Source organism: Phoca vitulina, unplaced genomic scaffold (genome assembly GCF_004348235.1).
Source record: "Phoca vitulina isolate PV1807 unplaced genomic scaffold, GSC_HSeal_1.0 scaffold10, whole genome shotgun sequence".
In the NCBI taxonomy this organism is placed as follows: Eukaryota; Metazoa; Chordata; class Mammalia; order Carnivora; family Phocidae; genus Phoca; species Phoca vitulina.
The window spans coordinates 30346229-30362097 of NW_022589713.1; the positions used below are offsets into that span (position 1 = coordinate 30346229).

General features: G+C 41.1%; 1 protein-coding gene across 1 annotated transcript in view; it reads left to right on the forward strand.

Annotated features, from left to right (window-relative positions):
- KAT2B (lysine acetyltransferase 2B) overlaps positions 1-15869 on the forward strand; it is a gene marked incomplete at its 5' end in the record, with an annotated part of 97029 nt that overhangs the window by 45827 nt on the left and 35333 nt on the right. The window contains 3 exons of the mRNA XM_032409174.1: positions 3862-3954; positions 5535-5716; positions 12331-12522. Of these exons, the coding sequence (XP_032265065.1) occupies positions 3862-3954; positions 5535-5716; positions 12331-12522 (467 nt within the window). The remainder of the gene's footprint in view (positions 1-3861; positions 3955-5534; positions 5717-12330; positions 12523-15869) is intronic.

Genomic DNA, 15869 nt, shown 5'->3' on the forward strand with positions numbered 1-15869 from the left:
CATCCAAGTATGTATTGCACACCTGCTCTGTGCTCTGTGCATGGCACTCATGTAGGCATGAGGGATAGATCAGTGGGCAGAGCAAAGTCGTTGCCCTCATGGAGTTGACATTTCAGTAGAAGAGGCAGACAATCAACCAGTAAATAATATATTTGCAGGTGGTGATAAGTGCTGTGAAGAGAAACAAAGTAGGGTAAGTGGAATCAGAATGGCAGGGATGGTGGTGGGTGGGAGGACACAATCATGAGGAAGGGCAGTTAAGAAAGGCCTCTCTGAGGAGACCACAGTTGAGCTGGACCCCGAACTGGAGGACAGGAGCCGTTGCTGAAAAGGGCTGGGGGAAGAGCTTTCCAGGCAACAAAAGGAACACCGTCTAGGCCGTGCACTTAGTGAGTGTGGTGTGATGTGGGAAGAGCAAGGAGGCCGGTGTGGTGGAGCCTGGTGAGCAAGGGGAGGGTGGGAGGAGATGTGGTTGGAGGGTGGTGCCAGGGCCTTGACTCTCATGCTTCACAGGGAGGAATCAAGAGTTTCCAGATTTGGGCATCTCCCCACTGTCCTCTGGGTCTTGTTGACACCAGTCACGATTACTGCTCCCACTCCCCAGAGCTGGGGCTGCTTGGCTCTGCCTCAGCTCCCCTTAGGTCACATCGATCCCCTTTCTGCAGACATACGTTTCCCCAGCTTCTGACTGCTGTTGGGATGGACAGGTGTGGGAGAGAAATGGGTGGTGGGAACAAACAGACGAACTTCAGGGGGCCAAAACTATATTCTGAAAGGGGGCAGACAGAAGAAATAATTAAAAAACAGAAACCTTGCTGTTGAGGGCACTGTTGGTTATGTTGTATTGTGTAATACTTCTAAGGTTCTTTAAAAAAAAAAAAAAGACAGAAAGCAAAACGCTCCACTCAGAGCTTAGAGCCCAGGAAAGTTTTGCCTCTTTACTGAGCACCGTGCTTCATTTTATATGACAAGGATAGAAAAATTTTCCACTGAGTTCCTTCTTTTGCTTTGGCTGCTAGGAATCTCAGTGCAAATTTTGTGCCCAATTTCTGTAGCTTTTTTTTTTTTTATCTGAATTTACTTGCTACATAATTTTCCCTTCTCCCCATTTATTAACTTTTGTCTTTTTTTTTTTTTGGCGGGGGTGGTTACTAGTGGGGGTTTGGGGATAGATAGGAGACAGGTGTGGGAGTGAGAATTGTAGTTTTAAACTTTGGGGTCATGTGTGGGGATATTGGTTCTAAAAAGGTAAATGGGAGGTGGGGGGAGGAGAAAGAGAGAGACGAGAGGGGTGAGCAGAAAGATAATGCACCTCTGAATTCCCCACTGCCATTAGCAGGCGCTGGGCTACTTCAGGTGACAACTTGTTGACATGGCTGTGAGGCCTGAGTCATCCAGATTGAACCCTGGCAGGTTCATGCTGTTTAGAGCTTCTTTGGAAAAAGATCTTAGCTGAAGAAAAACAACGTCTGCATGACTGCAGCGATTATTTGTCTTGGAACGGAGCACCCTGGCAGCCCCACCGCCCTGCTGGAAGTGAAGGTGGTGTCAGGGTTTCCATCCTGCCGGCCTCCTCTTGATTCCGTTTATAACTAACCAAATAGGCCGGACAGCACTGCTCTGCTTTGAAGTCCGTTTTCTCTCTCTCTCTCTCTCTCACCTCCCTCATCTTTAACAGCACAAATATATTTACTCATGGGAACAAAATCTAAAATATTCAGCATTCTCCCCCATCTCCCCCCCAGAGTCATTTTTTGGGCAAATAAGTAATAAATCATCCATTCCTTAGCTTTTGAAAGGCAGTTCCTGTGTCTCATATGTCTCAATAATTAAATTAACATTAAATGTATTATACCTTTAAGTAACATTTAAAAAACTTGAGGCTTAGATTTTGAAAAAAAAAAAAAAAAAAACCCAATGAAAAGCTGCTTCCTAAAGCTCAGTGTATCCCAGAACCTGTAACTGTGGCTCCCGAGCTCGACTCTCTGGGCTTCAGTCCTGGCTCCATCACATATGAAATGTGACTTTGAGCGAGTCATTCTCCCTCAGTTTCCTTATCAGAAAATACAGACAGTGATAGCCCCTACGTCTAAAGGTTGTTAGGGGGTATTAAATGAGATACGACATAAAGAACTTATAAGAGTGGCGAAAGTAAGGATGCAGATGCTTGCTGCAAATATTAAATTTCTTTTATATGGCCACTTATCCCAGCTCCATCCTTTTGTGTAGATGAAGAAACTGACATTCAGCATCTCCCCAACCCATCAGTTTCTCTCCAAATTGAAACCCCCAGTGGACCAAGTTCTCAAATGGTCTTATTTAACTGGGCAAACAAAGTATGCAGCCACAATTATCTGTATTTAAATTTTACAGTCCTGGGCGCCTGGGTGGCTCAGTCGGTTGAGCTTCTGCCTTCGGCTCATGTCATGATCCCAGGGTCCTGGGATCGAGCCCCACATCGGGCTCTCTGCTCAGTGGGGAGCCTGCTTCTCCCTCTCCCTCTGCCACTCCCCCTGCTTGTTTGCTCTCGTTCTGTCAAATAAATAAATAAAATTTTATGATCCATCTTTCCATATCCTTAGAAACACATAGAGTGACTTATCATTATTGCATGTTTATTTTTATAAAAATGGGCATAATACATTGAAAGAATAAACAGATGGCCTGTGCTAATTATGTATATGGCACCCCTAGAAGGAATTGAGGCCCTTGTAAGACATGGCTCAGGGGGACACAGTGTGATCTTCAACCTTGGGTGTTAGTCCATTTCCATTAACTCCTGAGAGCATGGTTACCACGTCTTGTTTCTGTTGAAAAGGCAGTAAGTGGAGAAAGGAGAGAAAGATGTAACTTAAGTAAATGCATGGTCATATCATACCTGGCCCACATGTAAAGGTTACAGAATTTTCAAGCAAAGGTTGAAGGTAAAGGATTTCAATATCAAGTTTATTTTCAAATTAGGTCTTGATTAGTGACTCTGTTCCCTTTTTCTCTCGGATATGTGCTCTTTGAGGGCTTTGAATTCCAGTGGCAAGGATTAAGAGCAGTGTTTTGTTTTGTGGGCATTGAGATGCCAGAACACTTGGCTTGTATTCTGTGCATGGAGAGGAAATGAAAAGAGACCGCAACAGTGAAAGTTGCCAATTGAGAGCCCTGCAGAATTCCTTCCCAAAGGGCCTGGGCCCTAGTTTATGCATAGGACATACAGCTGGTACAAACAGCCCTCTCCTCTGGCCTCACTTGTGCAGAACGGGTCTCTGCCTTCCAGGGGTTTAAATACGAACCTCCTTCGGAGCACCTGGGTGGTGCAGTCGGATGAATCCGACTCTTGGTTTCAGCTCTGGTCATGATCTCAGTGTCATGAGATCGAGCCCTGCGTGGGTGTAAGATTCTCTCTTTCTCTGTCTCCTCCTCCCCGCGTGCTCTCTCTAAAATAAATAAATAAATCTTAAGCAAACAAAAAACAACCCTCCAGAGCATCAGCACACCTGCGGTGGCCTAGATGGGCATGTGCAAAGTGTGGCTGTTGTGTACCAGGCCCCTGGGTCAGTGGGGATCTGGCAGTGGTGGGGAGAAGAGAAAGGGAATAGGATAGAGGAGCCTGATGGTACTGCTAATGCTCTAGGCTACGCAGAACATGAAAGGGGTCGAGTTTCTCATAGCTCTCTGGTCATGGGTATGAAGGCAAATGTGGGTTACCTCGTAGTCACCCATTTTATTGATTTAAGGATTTATTTACATGTAGATAAAATAATTAGAATATGGTGACTTCCCTTCAGAGGCTATGTTGTGTGTGTGTGTGTGTGTGTGTGAGAGAGAGACAGACATTGATTTTTTTTTCCTTAATGATTTTTTTTGCAGCTCTTGAGAAAGTCTATTTTACAAAGAGGAAAACCTGTGGTTGAAGGCTCTTTGGAGAAGAAACCCCCATTTGAAAAACCTAGTATTGAACAGGTAAAAATTTAGAAAAAGAAAAAGAGAAGCCCTTTTTTTTTAATTGCTCTAAGGCTGAACAAACCTAATCTTCCTTCCATCTCTACACGTGTCTTCCTTCCATCCTCTATACCCAGCTTTGAGATGCTCACTGAATCTGTAGAAATTGTCCTGGACCCTTTGCATCAGAAGTGAATACTTAATTTAATAAATGATCTAGCTGTTGTCTTTTACGGTTGCTGTATACTCAGAATTCACTGTGTTTGGGGAAGAAAAAAATTAAGCAGAACATGTAGGTCATAAGAACGCATGGAATGTGCTTTTTCTTGGTGTTGATGTTTTAAAATTAAGTCAATTAAGTCTTTGTTCTTTTGTTTGTCACTGTCTGAAAAAGCCTGTTGAGGTGAGGGAATTAAGGAGCATTGTCAAAAACATTGTAAGTCAAGGAAAAAACACAAAAAAGAAATGAGATTTTGCATCCAGAAATTGACTTCCTGTTACATTCTGATTCCTGGAAAGAAACCGGTTTGCTTGGGGAAACTGTTGACATATATAGACTTTTTCTGTGAGGTGTTGTATCCTTCCTCAGAGTCACTTTTTAGCCTGCCAGTGTTCGGCTAAAGAAATCTCGGAGACTCTTGACTGAATTTCTTGATGAGAATGATTACAGAACATAGGACATCAATCGGGGTCTCTACAAATACAAATAAATGTATTTTTATCAGTCAGTTTTCAGTAGAAGAAATTTTATTTTGTCTCCAAACTCTATTCGATAAGAATTCATTGTTCTTTTATTTGAAATTAGATTAGTTGGGAGTGTTCTGCAGAGACATTAAATTAATCCACAGATTCTTTTAAAAACTCATAATTTTGAATAAGATTTTTTTTCTTGGTAAGCTTGCTGAAAGCGAAAGAGTGATAGTAAAGAGTTTAAATTCTCATGGTTTAGTTCAATGGAAGACGTGCTAGCAGCCTTCTGATTAAAATTTTGGTAATGTAGGGGTGCCTGGGTGGCTCAGTTGTTAAGCGTCTGCCTTCAGCTCAGGTCATGATCCCAGGGTCCTGGGATCAAGCCCCACATCGGGCTTCCTGCTCAGCGGGGAGCCTGCTTCTCCCTCTCCCAGTCCCCCTGCTTGTGTTCCTGCTCTTGCTGTCTCTCTGTCAAATAAATAAATAAAATCTTTAAAAAAAAAATAAAATTCTGGTAATGTAAAAATGTAATGCTTATCCAAGAACCTCATTATACGTGATCTACTATATTGATAGTGCAGCAAGAATTACTCTGCAAAATAGTCGTATTTTATTGTTTAAGAGGTTTTGACCTTTTCAGTCTGTGATTTTGATTTTCCCTTTAACGCTTGAGGATTGCAGCAGGCATAGAATAGCAACCCACAGCTTCTCTGTCTTGTCACTTTTCATCCACTATGATCTGTGGCACGATTCCCTCTGGGTATTCCTGTTTTCTAATAGGGAAAAGGAAGAGATTTTTGTGAATAGAGAAACGTCTGTTCTTTAATAACCACCAATGGTGCTGACTGTGGGTATTCAGAATTAGTATGATTGCATAGCCATATGAATAAATTGCCTTCCCTCCTTTTAAGGGTGTGAATAACTTTGTACAGTACAAATTTAGTCACCTGCCATCCAAAGAAAGGCAAACGATAGTTGAGTTGGCAAAAATGTTCCTAAACCGCATCAACTATTGGCATCTGGAGGCACCATCTCAACGAAGACTGCGATCTCCCAATGATGATATTTCTGGATACAAAGAGAACTACACAAGGTAATCAGATGACCAGTTCTTTTCCTTTGGCCTCTTAGAGCCTGTTGCAGACCTAAAATTACTACTTGGCCCTGCAAGCGGAGGGTTACCCAGTTTTCGTGGTAACTCCATCAATTCAGAATGTTTCTATAATTTATTTTTTATTAATATCGTGATATTTTGGGGGGTGAGGGATCCAAACCACCTAGCCCTGTCCTCCCCAGGCCGATAGTTGATAGCTCCCTGTGGCTGCTGAGCACTTGAATGTGACTAGTACGAACTGAGATTTCAAAGCTTGTACAAAAAAAGGAATGTAAAATATTTCATTAGTACTTTTTTATATTGATTACATGTTGAAATGATAATATTTTAGATATATTCAATTAAATAAGATATACTAAAGTTAATTTCATCTGTTTCTTTTTACCTTGTCGATATGACTATTGGAAAATTTAAAATTATTTATGTGGCTTGCATTGTATTTCTATTGAATGTCGCCGATCTAGGTAACCATACTATGACTCTGTAATTATTATATAGAAACTTCACTCCCATTAGAAAACCAAAAAAACAATGACCACAAATATAATAGTGTTAAAGAATTTTTATAAAGAAGGAAAGATCACCCTTGGCCCAGCACCATGATGGAACTGATATCATTATACATGTTGTCTTCCAGTCTATTTTATATTATTTAGAATGAAAACATATATATATAGAATTTGCATCCTTTTTGTCCCTCTACTTAACATCACATCAGACATTTTACTGGTTACATTATGGTCAGTTGAATTGATGTACAGTAATTTACCCAACCATTTCCCTGTTGGTGAACATCAGGCTGTGCAAATATTCTTGGATTGCACGTTTTTTCCCCTAACATGGGAATTTGTTTTCATTGTTTATGAATTGCAGAATAATAGAACTCACTTTAAAAATCTTAAACATGGGCCACACAAAATAGGATAACCTACATTTATTTTCATTTAAGTAAGAGAGTGACTTGAATTACCCATTCTGTTTCCCTTTTTATAACTTTTCCCCTTTTATATTTTATTTATTTAAGTAATCTGTACACCCAATGTGGGGCTTGAACTCATGACTTAGGGATGAAGAGTTGCATACTTTTCCCTCTTCTGACTAAGCCAGCCAGGTGCCCCACCCCCTTTTATATTTTATAGGCACATCAGGCTTGCTTCAGGAGATATTCCTGACTGAAAGTAGGCAATTTTTTTTATAGCCTGAAGAGCACTTGTACCCAGGTTATTTACTTTTTTTTAAGATTTATTTATTTATTTATTTAAGAAAGAGAGTACGTGTGAGCAGGAGAAGGAACAGAGGGAGAGAATCTTCAAGAGGACTCCCTGCTAAGTGCAGAGCCTGAGGTGAGGCTCAATCTCAGCACCCTGAAATCATGGCCTGAGCTGAAACCAAGAGTCAGACATTTAACCAACTGAGCCACTCAGGCACCCCTCCAGGTTATTTTCTGTAACAGCAGATAACATGTAGGAATGAGTATAGTTTAAGATAAGTTTTCCTCTCTGATTATTGACCCGATATTCATGAGTAATATCCCCTTTCCTCTTCTCTCTTTTTTTACAGTATATATAATTTGAGTTATAAAGTATTTCCGTACTAATGGACTTTTAAGGAATTACAGATTTCTTCAGTATCAGGTTTTTAAATTACATATTTCTATACTTTCAGAATTTTTCATGAAATAATATAGTTCCTATATTATTTGAACTGTTGTTTATAATAAGGGTTAAGATAGTAAATCTATCAAAAATATAGGGACGCCTGGCTGGCTCAGTCAGTGGAACATGCAACTCTTGATCTTGGGTTCATGAGTTCAAGCCCCACGTTGGGTGTAGGGAGTACTTAAAAAAATCTCTATCTTTTAAACCCATTTGTGAACAATTGGCTAAGCTGAATATTTGCTAAAACCAGATCTCTGAAAGTATTTACCATTCTTAACAGAGGAAAAATTGTTTCATTGAGAAGGAGAATTAAATGTAAAGCAGCATGGAAGATATTACTGTATTTTAGAAAACAGTAAAAATACACTCTGTAGCATTTGGGAATTACCAAGAAATGGGTGGCACTTACAAATACTTAAGGAGTAGTAAAATTAGAAATGGAACTTTGAAATGAACAGGGGGGTTGAATCATAGCTCCATCCCTCCCTAGTTCTGTATGCTTTAGACCAGTCACTTCACCTCCTTGACCTTCAGTTTCTTCGTCTTTCTGAGTCTCATGACTACTGGGAGTGTTGTGTGTAGCGTCTGGCACACAGGACGGGTGCTAGGAAGATGCTAGTCATCGTTTTCCTCCCACACGCGTTGTTCTCTAAAACTCAGACGCTGCCAGTGTGGGACTCTTAAGCTAGAGCGTGTACAACTAAAGGGGACTTGTCATTATTTGAATATCACTTTAGAAACTAAAATAACAGGGAATAAAAGACAGTAGCAGATTCCTTTCTAGCTCAGCCTCTTGAGCCACTGTCCAAGGGCAGTAGAAGAGTGGAGTCTGACCGTGGTGAAGAGAAACCTTCTGAGAGACTGGAGTGAATACACCCTGATGAGTTCTGAAACCTGCTAATTTCTAGGTGGAATGGAGACCAAGAGCCTCTGTTAATAATAAATAAGGAAATGAAGGTAGACGACGCTCACCTCCCCCACTTGCCTATGATCACGCCACATAGATGAAGAAAGGGAAGTACAGAGAAGCCAACCTGTGAAAATTATGAGAAGCAGTAATTGTTTCAGAGTAAAACCTCACTGTCATGACCACTTAGGATTTTAATAAACCACACTCCACTACAGCATGGTGTCTCACCAATACTCATTTTCTCAAAAATGGGTAATATTATAGGCTGCAGGCACCACCAGGTTTTATCTTGATGTGTAAGTGAACCTCAGGACCTGTAATGCTGGTTCAGCATATAATTTACAGCAGTTGTAGCAATTAGAACAAAGGGGCTGAACACTCCTGGAGCTTGTATGTCAGCATGAAAATGGGGTGAAATAGGATTCTCTGTGGAAGAGACCAGACTCAGAAAATGATTATTGCAGAGCTACCTGTGAAGATTTTCCAATTAAAAAATTAAGTGCAGATTGAACAGTAGAACTGCTTAAATGACATAATCCTCTCTGTTCTGAATAAAGGAAAAATATAAATATTTTGCATACTGAAAACATCTGACATTGTAATGTTAACATGTACTTAGAAGTAATAATTAATAGAAGTATATATCCCCTGGAAATCACTGTGGATTTAGAAAAAGATCTGGTTCAAATGTTTTGAAGTTCCCTGAATTTCATGATGGTGCACTAATGTAATTCCATGAAGAAATAGCCTGAAAATAAAGTGTCTGAAGATTGTGACTTTTTAAAATACATCTGACCAACAGAATCTGCTACTAGAAGCGTCAAATAATTAGTCTTAGATTCTGAATTGTGCAGACCTTCTGAAAGGTGTAATGGTCATCCCTATAGTGGGGAGATGTTTTGTAAGAATACAGTGCAAGTTGGATATAACTAAGTTGATTTTGGTGAAACAGTTGTATGTAACCGTTGTTCTGTGTTACTGAGCGTTCATCATTAGGCGTGTAAGTATAGGACAGTACACAGCAGGAGGCATGGAAAGAACAGTGGGCTATGAGATAAGAGACCCAAGCCTTGAGTTAAGGTGCACTAGGACAGGTCACTTAATTCCTACAGACCTTAGGATTTTCATTCTAGCAAGTAGGATGACATGGTCTGTGCTCAAGTTCTCCAGTTCTGTTCACATTTTAAAGAAAGCAAGGTGGTTGCAAATCATCGTGATGCTGTCAAAACTCTGAGTTATTTGCATACATATGCCATTTTTATTAGGCATACAAAAATGAGTGAACTGTCCTTTCACTGCTTTTGAGAGGACCTGAAACCGGTCATTTAGGTAAAATCTTTTCCTACAGTCAAGTGTTTGGAGGAGTGTGTGTGCAGAGACGAGGCACACAAATTCGCATTTCTTCTTTCCATCCCACCACGCTCAGTGACCATGTCATTTATTAAAATAGCACCCAGACACCACACATTGGCTCAGTCTCTGTCTTACTGTATCGTGCACCTTACAGATTTATAAAATGGAATTAATCTTAGAAGTAAAAACAAAACAAAGCTAAAAAGCATCAACTGTGGTCTATAAAATGGTTTTCAGAGGAAATGAATGGAAGCCTATTATTTGAAACATTTTACTAGACAATAACAGTCTGTGTTGCCTTCCCTTACCCTGGGAAGATTGCATGGCCTGTTAAGCACTTCTTTATAACACTTGATGATCTTACGGTACCTACCATTGCTGTAGCAGAAATAACATCAGTTTTAAATAGAGTATCGGACATCTGTGACCCCTCCACAGATGGAAATGCTCTTTAGACTCAAAATCAGCACCTCATAATGTGAGCCACAAATGTAATTTAAAATTTTCTAGTAGTTACATTTCAAAAAGTAAATAGGCGCAGGACATTAATTTCAATACTCTTTTATTTTACCCAATATATAAATATTATTTCACTGTGTGATCAATGTGAAAAATTATTAATGATGCATCTTTACCTTCCTTTGTGCTGTCTTTAAAATCCAATGTGTATTTTATCCTTATGGCACATCTCAATTCATTCCCTCAGTTTTAAATGGTTAAAGCTAAATGGAGTCCTACCAAAGCAGTAAAGTTATCTTTCATGGAAAAATATTTCATACTGTTTCCATTTAAAAGTAACTTTTAAACTGATTAAACTCCACTAAAAATTAAGCTCCTCAGTTGCACTAGCCACATTTCGTGTGCTCAGAGTTACATGTGACTGGTGGCCATTGTATCAGCACAGACAACAGAACATTCCCAGCAGCAGAGACGGCTGTTGGGGCAGTACTGGTCTAAATCCTGAGAATCTTTAATCTTCCAGTGCAGAAAATTGGACATATTTTTAACATTATAGTCGTGCGATGGCCCAAGTCTCGTGAAACTGAATTTCTGATTATTAAGGTTTGTACCTTTAACTCTTAACGTTTGTCATTTCATAATTAGGCACTTGGGAGCTGGCCTCCCTTCAGCCCTGAATATCTCATAACCTCATTAAGTGGCCACAGACTAGCATCCAGCAAAGACTGGCCTCGAAGGTGATACAGTATATGAACTACAAAATAAATGCACTTGCTAACTTCTCTGCTACCGAGAACACTTTCTGATTTGACAAGATACAGTGACAACACTTTAAGATGCACATTTGGGTGTAAATTATTAAGACAGAAAAGCTGGGAGAAGTGTAGAAATAGTAGCAGGGTCTTAAGGTTAATGTTGAACTTAGGCAGATGAACTCACACTAATGCAAATTATCTTTCCGGAAGATGAAGCACCACAACCACTATCGCAGTCACACACACAAGGAAGATAGGAAGTGATACGGGATAACATAAAGAAAGCAATAAGCACGAGTTAATTACTGTTATTCCACTCTTTATTAAGGGTCTGAGAGTTCATCAGGAGCTTTCCATTAGCAGTTTGGACACATTAGAGCCCTCTGTCCCACTTTAAAGGAGATCAGGAAGGCGCACAGAGAGCAGAGGTGTTAATTTTTGGAAAGCAAAGGATGTTTGGCTCTGCTACCAAGGAATAAGGATCTTCTGAGCTTCTGAGCCCTGGTCTCGTGCCACCCTCTGACCCCCACTCTACAATGATGTGACTGGCTCCTGGGAATCTGAGACCTCACATCCTGGGAGACCATAAAGAAAGAGGGTCGATTTTGAATAAACTTTCATTCTCCAGCTTCTCTTGGCTGAGTGAGCTTTCTACATTGTATGCCCTACATAGCCAGTGTACCCCAGAACTGTGGTCAGATCTCAAGAAAGCCTCTGGTTTCCCTCTGGGCCTGGGCACTCATCCAGCTTTTTGTAATGCCGAAGTGCATTTTTAAGTTGGAGACAGTCGTTGAAAATGCACCTAAGCGACAGGTGGTGAAGCTTATTACTTCCTGCGTTTTGACTGAGTTTTGAATAGTCTTGAAGATCTTTATCTTTCCACCAAAGCTTCAGGGGTATGTGAGTGCTGTGTAGGCATTTTAAATTTTACTCAAGAAACGAGATGGTGGAATCCTGAGTCTTTCACAAGTGGGGCATCCTCAGCTTCCCCTTTAATTTCTTCTTTTATTTAAACTCCCGTTTATGTACCAGAAACTCGAATTCAGTATGCACTGTCCATACAGTATCTCCTCCCACGCGCGTACCAACCCAACGAAGTAGGTATTCTTGCTGTCCACCTTTTATAGGTAAGGACCTGGAGACTCAAGAACACAATTACATTTCCCAAGTCATGGCAAAGCAGGGATTTGACCTCAGGACTGCCTGACCGCAGGGCTCACTGCGCGATGCTGCAGAATGGAATGAGTTTCATGGAACTGGACCCCCCCATGCTTGTATATGGGCGGGCGAGCCACTCTGATTTCCGGGTTTCATTAGCTGGCAGGGATACTACGGCTTGTCATTGCAGACCTAGTTTCTTCTGCTGTGGTTAATGACAGGAGAGTGAGCATCATCGGACATTTTGGATGCCCTGGGGGTTTAAGGGATAGTGATGGAGCTTGTTCTCTCTTATCACAGGTGGCTGTGTTACTGCAACGTGCCCCAGTTCTGTGACAGTCTACCTCGGTATGAAACCACCCAGGTGTTTGGGAGAACACTGCTGCGCTCAGTCTTCACAGTCATGAGACGACAACTCCTGGAACAAGCGAGACAGGAGAAAGACAAACTGCCCCTTGAGAAACGAACTCTAATCCTCACCCATTTCCCAAAGTAAGAGAGCGCCCTTGCCTTGCCGGTCTTTGATCCTGGAGCTTGCGGTCGATAAACACACGCCAAAGCCTATACCAGTAACGAGACCAGGAATGCCAGGAAAGGCATCCCAGGGAAGAGGGAGAAGGGATCCTCTCCTTCCGCAGCTCCCTTTGTGGGTCTTCTTCGGTATTGCACAGCACATCTGTTGTTAGCGTGAATTTGTGTTGCCTGCAGGCATGACTCCCTTGGCCCCACCTCCTCCCACCTGGGTCTTTGTCTCTGGGTCTGCGGTGGGGTAGTGCTTTGTTGGGTGTATCCAGCTGCCAGGAAGTTAGAGGAGGATGGGGGAGAGTGGTAGAAGCAGTTTCCATCTACTCGGCAGGACACTCAAGTGGCTGGTTTTTTCTGTCCCACATCTCCAATCCTTTCTAAGCCTGGAGAAATCACTCCTGCCTCAGCCACAGTCAACCTGCCCCCTCACTGTTTGTAAACTAGACCCCAAGAGCGGGGCTGGACAGGAATAGAGAGGCTTCCTTCAGAATGATCTTTGTACCTCTCTACTCATTTTTTTGCAGAATGTACATAACTCTTGTGCACCTTGCTTCTTTTACCTGCTCCAACATACAAATTATCACTTACATATTTTTCAAACGAAGGAAACGTGTTAAAGGAATAGGAAGTTGCAGTGTTGTATACCATGGGCCTTGGAAATGCATTTTCAGTGCTAAGAACCAAAAATTTAAACTAAAAGGCTGGCTGCTCATGAGAGGGGCTGAGGGTGCAGTTGCCGACTTTTCATGGACCAGCGACAGCAAGACATGGGTGAGACAGTTTATTCTGTGGGTGTCATTCGCCCAAACCAGCACTTGTCGTGGAGGAGGCCGAAGGTATCATTTGAAAGGGCTTTCTAGGTACAATAGAGGCTTCCTTCCCCACACCACTGAGAATTGCTGGTGTAGAGAAGAGAGTTTAAGAGAAGAGGTATTACATTCTTTAACCAAAGACTGATGATACCCTGTTTTAGTAGGGAAACTAGATTTTTATTATTACGTTACTGTTATGGGATTACCCAATTTGTTTCTCAGGAAAGATAGCTTTAATTTTTAAGATAAGTTCAGTCCAAAACAACAACAAAAATGGTTTTTTTTGATAGAAATTAACTGAAAATTCCTTTGCAGTTTAACACAAATCCTAAGCTGTAGGTAAAAGATGTCGTGGGTAATTCTGATGAGCTTTAGCTGAACGCCCAATGTTTGCACATAAATCCTAGCATCCTGAGTTTCAGTGTTTTCTTAAGGCAGCCGGTTCCTGAGACTGAGGCAACCATGAACATTCTGGTATTCTCCAGGGAAGAAGATACAGAAGTACTAGAGCTGCAGTTTGGGTGTTGCCCCTAAATGGGTTATGATCTCTCGGCATGCTTGTGTATTCAGTAGCTGCCTTTTGGTTGGTCTGAGCTCCTTGACTTCTAGATTGAGAGCAATTTTCTTATTTCTCTATTACATTTGCCACATAAGCAGCATTTTATATTTTTAGATTATGGTTGTCATTCTCGGTCTCTAAGCCAAGGAACAAAGAGGATGCTCCCCCTACCCCACCTTTTATGGTACATAAAGAGAAATTTTAATTACCTTACAGAGTAACGGATTTTTTTTTTCCCATAGCAAATTCATTTCGCTTCTTGCAGATATTTGCTAATTATAGTGTATTATGTTCCTTCATCCCATAGTTCTGGCATGCTTATGCTGTTGAGTTAAAAAATCAATGCTGTTTTTTTGCTCTTCTCTATTACTAATGGTAGGGTAAAACTACCACCCACTTCTCCTTTTAAATCCCTTGTCATTGAATATGACAACATTGGAGCTGTTAGGGATTTATACCTCTAGCCTTGGCAGCAGAATCATGCATATGGAAGCTTGAGGTGCTGTTTGAGTCTTGGGCACTGTCTCAGAGTGAGAGCTGTACCAGGCCGCATACCAATCCCCTAGGTCGCTGTGACGCTCGCATGCATTTGCAGGGCTTACATCCTTATCTTCTTCCTCCTGGTATGTGCCCTTTCTTCCACTTGGCTTTAACTTGTGCCTTTCCTGGGGCACTTGGGTGGCTCAGTTGGTTAAGCATCCGCCTCTTGATTTTGGCTCAGGTCATGATCTCAGGGTCATGAGATGGAGTCCCACCTCTCAGCAGGGAGTCTGCTTCTCTCCCTCTTCCTCTTCCCCTCCCCCACCTTGCACTTGCACACGCTCTTTCTCTCAAATGACTAAATATTTAAAAAAATATATATATGTATTAAAAAATAAAAACAAAACTTGTGCCTGTCCTCCCATCCACCAACTTACAAGGTTGTTTTTAGAAAGGTTTAGTACCTGTGTTTTCTCCTAGAAGTGATAAATGCACATGCTGGTGAAAATTTGGTTAAGAGAGAACAAAGAAGCAAAAGACCCGCCCCCTCCCCCAAAGCCCTACCACTCTGAACTACTTTTAGTGTTTTTAGATATTTCTGTTTTTCTCCATGGATTGTTGTATTCTACATACAATTTTGAATTGTACCTATACACAAAGCAAGCATTCTCTCATGTCATTGCACGAGACTATTCTTTATTGTAATGAAATAACTATATACAGATACAACACACACACATGTGTTTATATAGAATTATTTTTCCTTAATTAGTAATGGCATTCTTCCTTGGTGAGTCTCTCTGCAGGGCTTTGTGAAGAGTGTTCTGACCATAAAATTACTGATAGAGAAGGAGCCTGGAAAAGGAAAGGAAATTTACTTCTGTGATGAAGGGCAGTTGAGGAAGTCTTGAGGGCCGTGTAAGGTAGGAAAAGGAGAAGAGACCTCAAGCTCTTTCTCCTCAGCAAGATCAGAATGTGATCTCAGTAAGGATCTTACCTCCCACTGCTGTCAGTCTTTCTGTGATGGGTAAGAAACATACTAAAATGTTTTAAAACGTAAGGTAATGGTGGCTTGCTTGGAAGTAGAAGTGACTCATGCAGTTTCTATAAACCATGAATTAAACTATCGTGTGCGGCTAGGTACTCATTTAAATGGTACCTTGTTCTTAAATCTGAGGTTTAATTTGAACAGCAAGTAAGACGACCCCTAGGGCCTTTCCCCATCTATTTTCACTTCCACAAAACAAACCTCTCCCACCCCTGAAACCATTTAAAATCTTGCAGGCATTGATAAGCGAGAAAAATTGTGGTACTTTTAGTGATAGGGATAATGGTGATGATGATGATACAGATCCTTGATCCATTATCCAAAATCTTGATACTGATGTTTCAAAATTCAAGATTTAAAATATTTTGTAGAGGTAGTATAACACTTATATATCAGAGCTCTAGGGGTAGGGGCA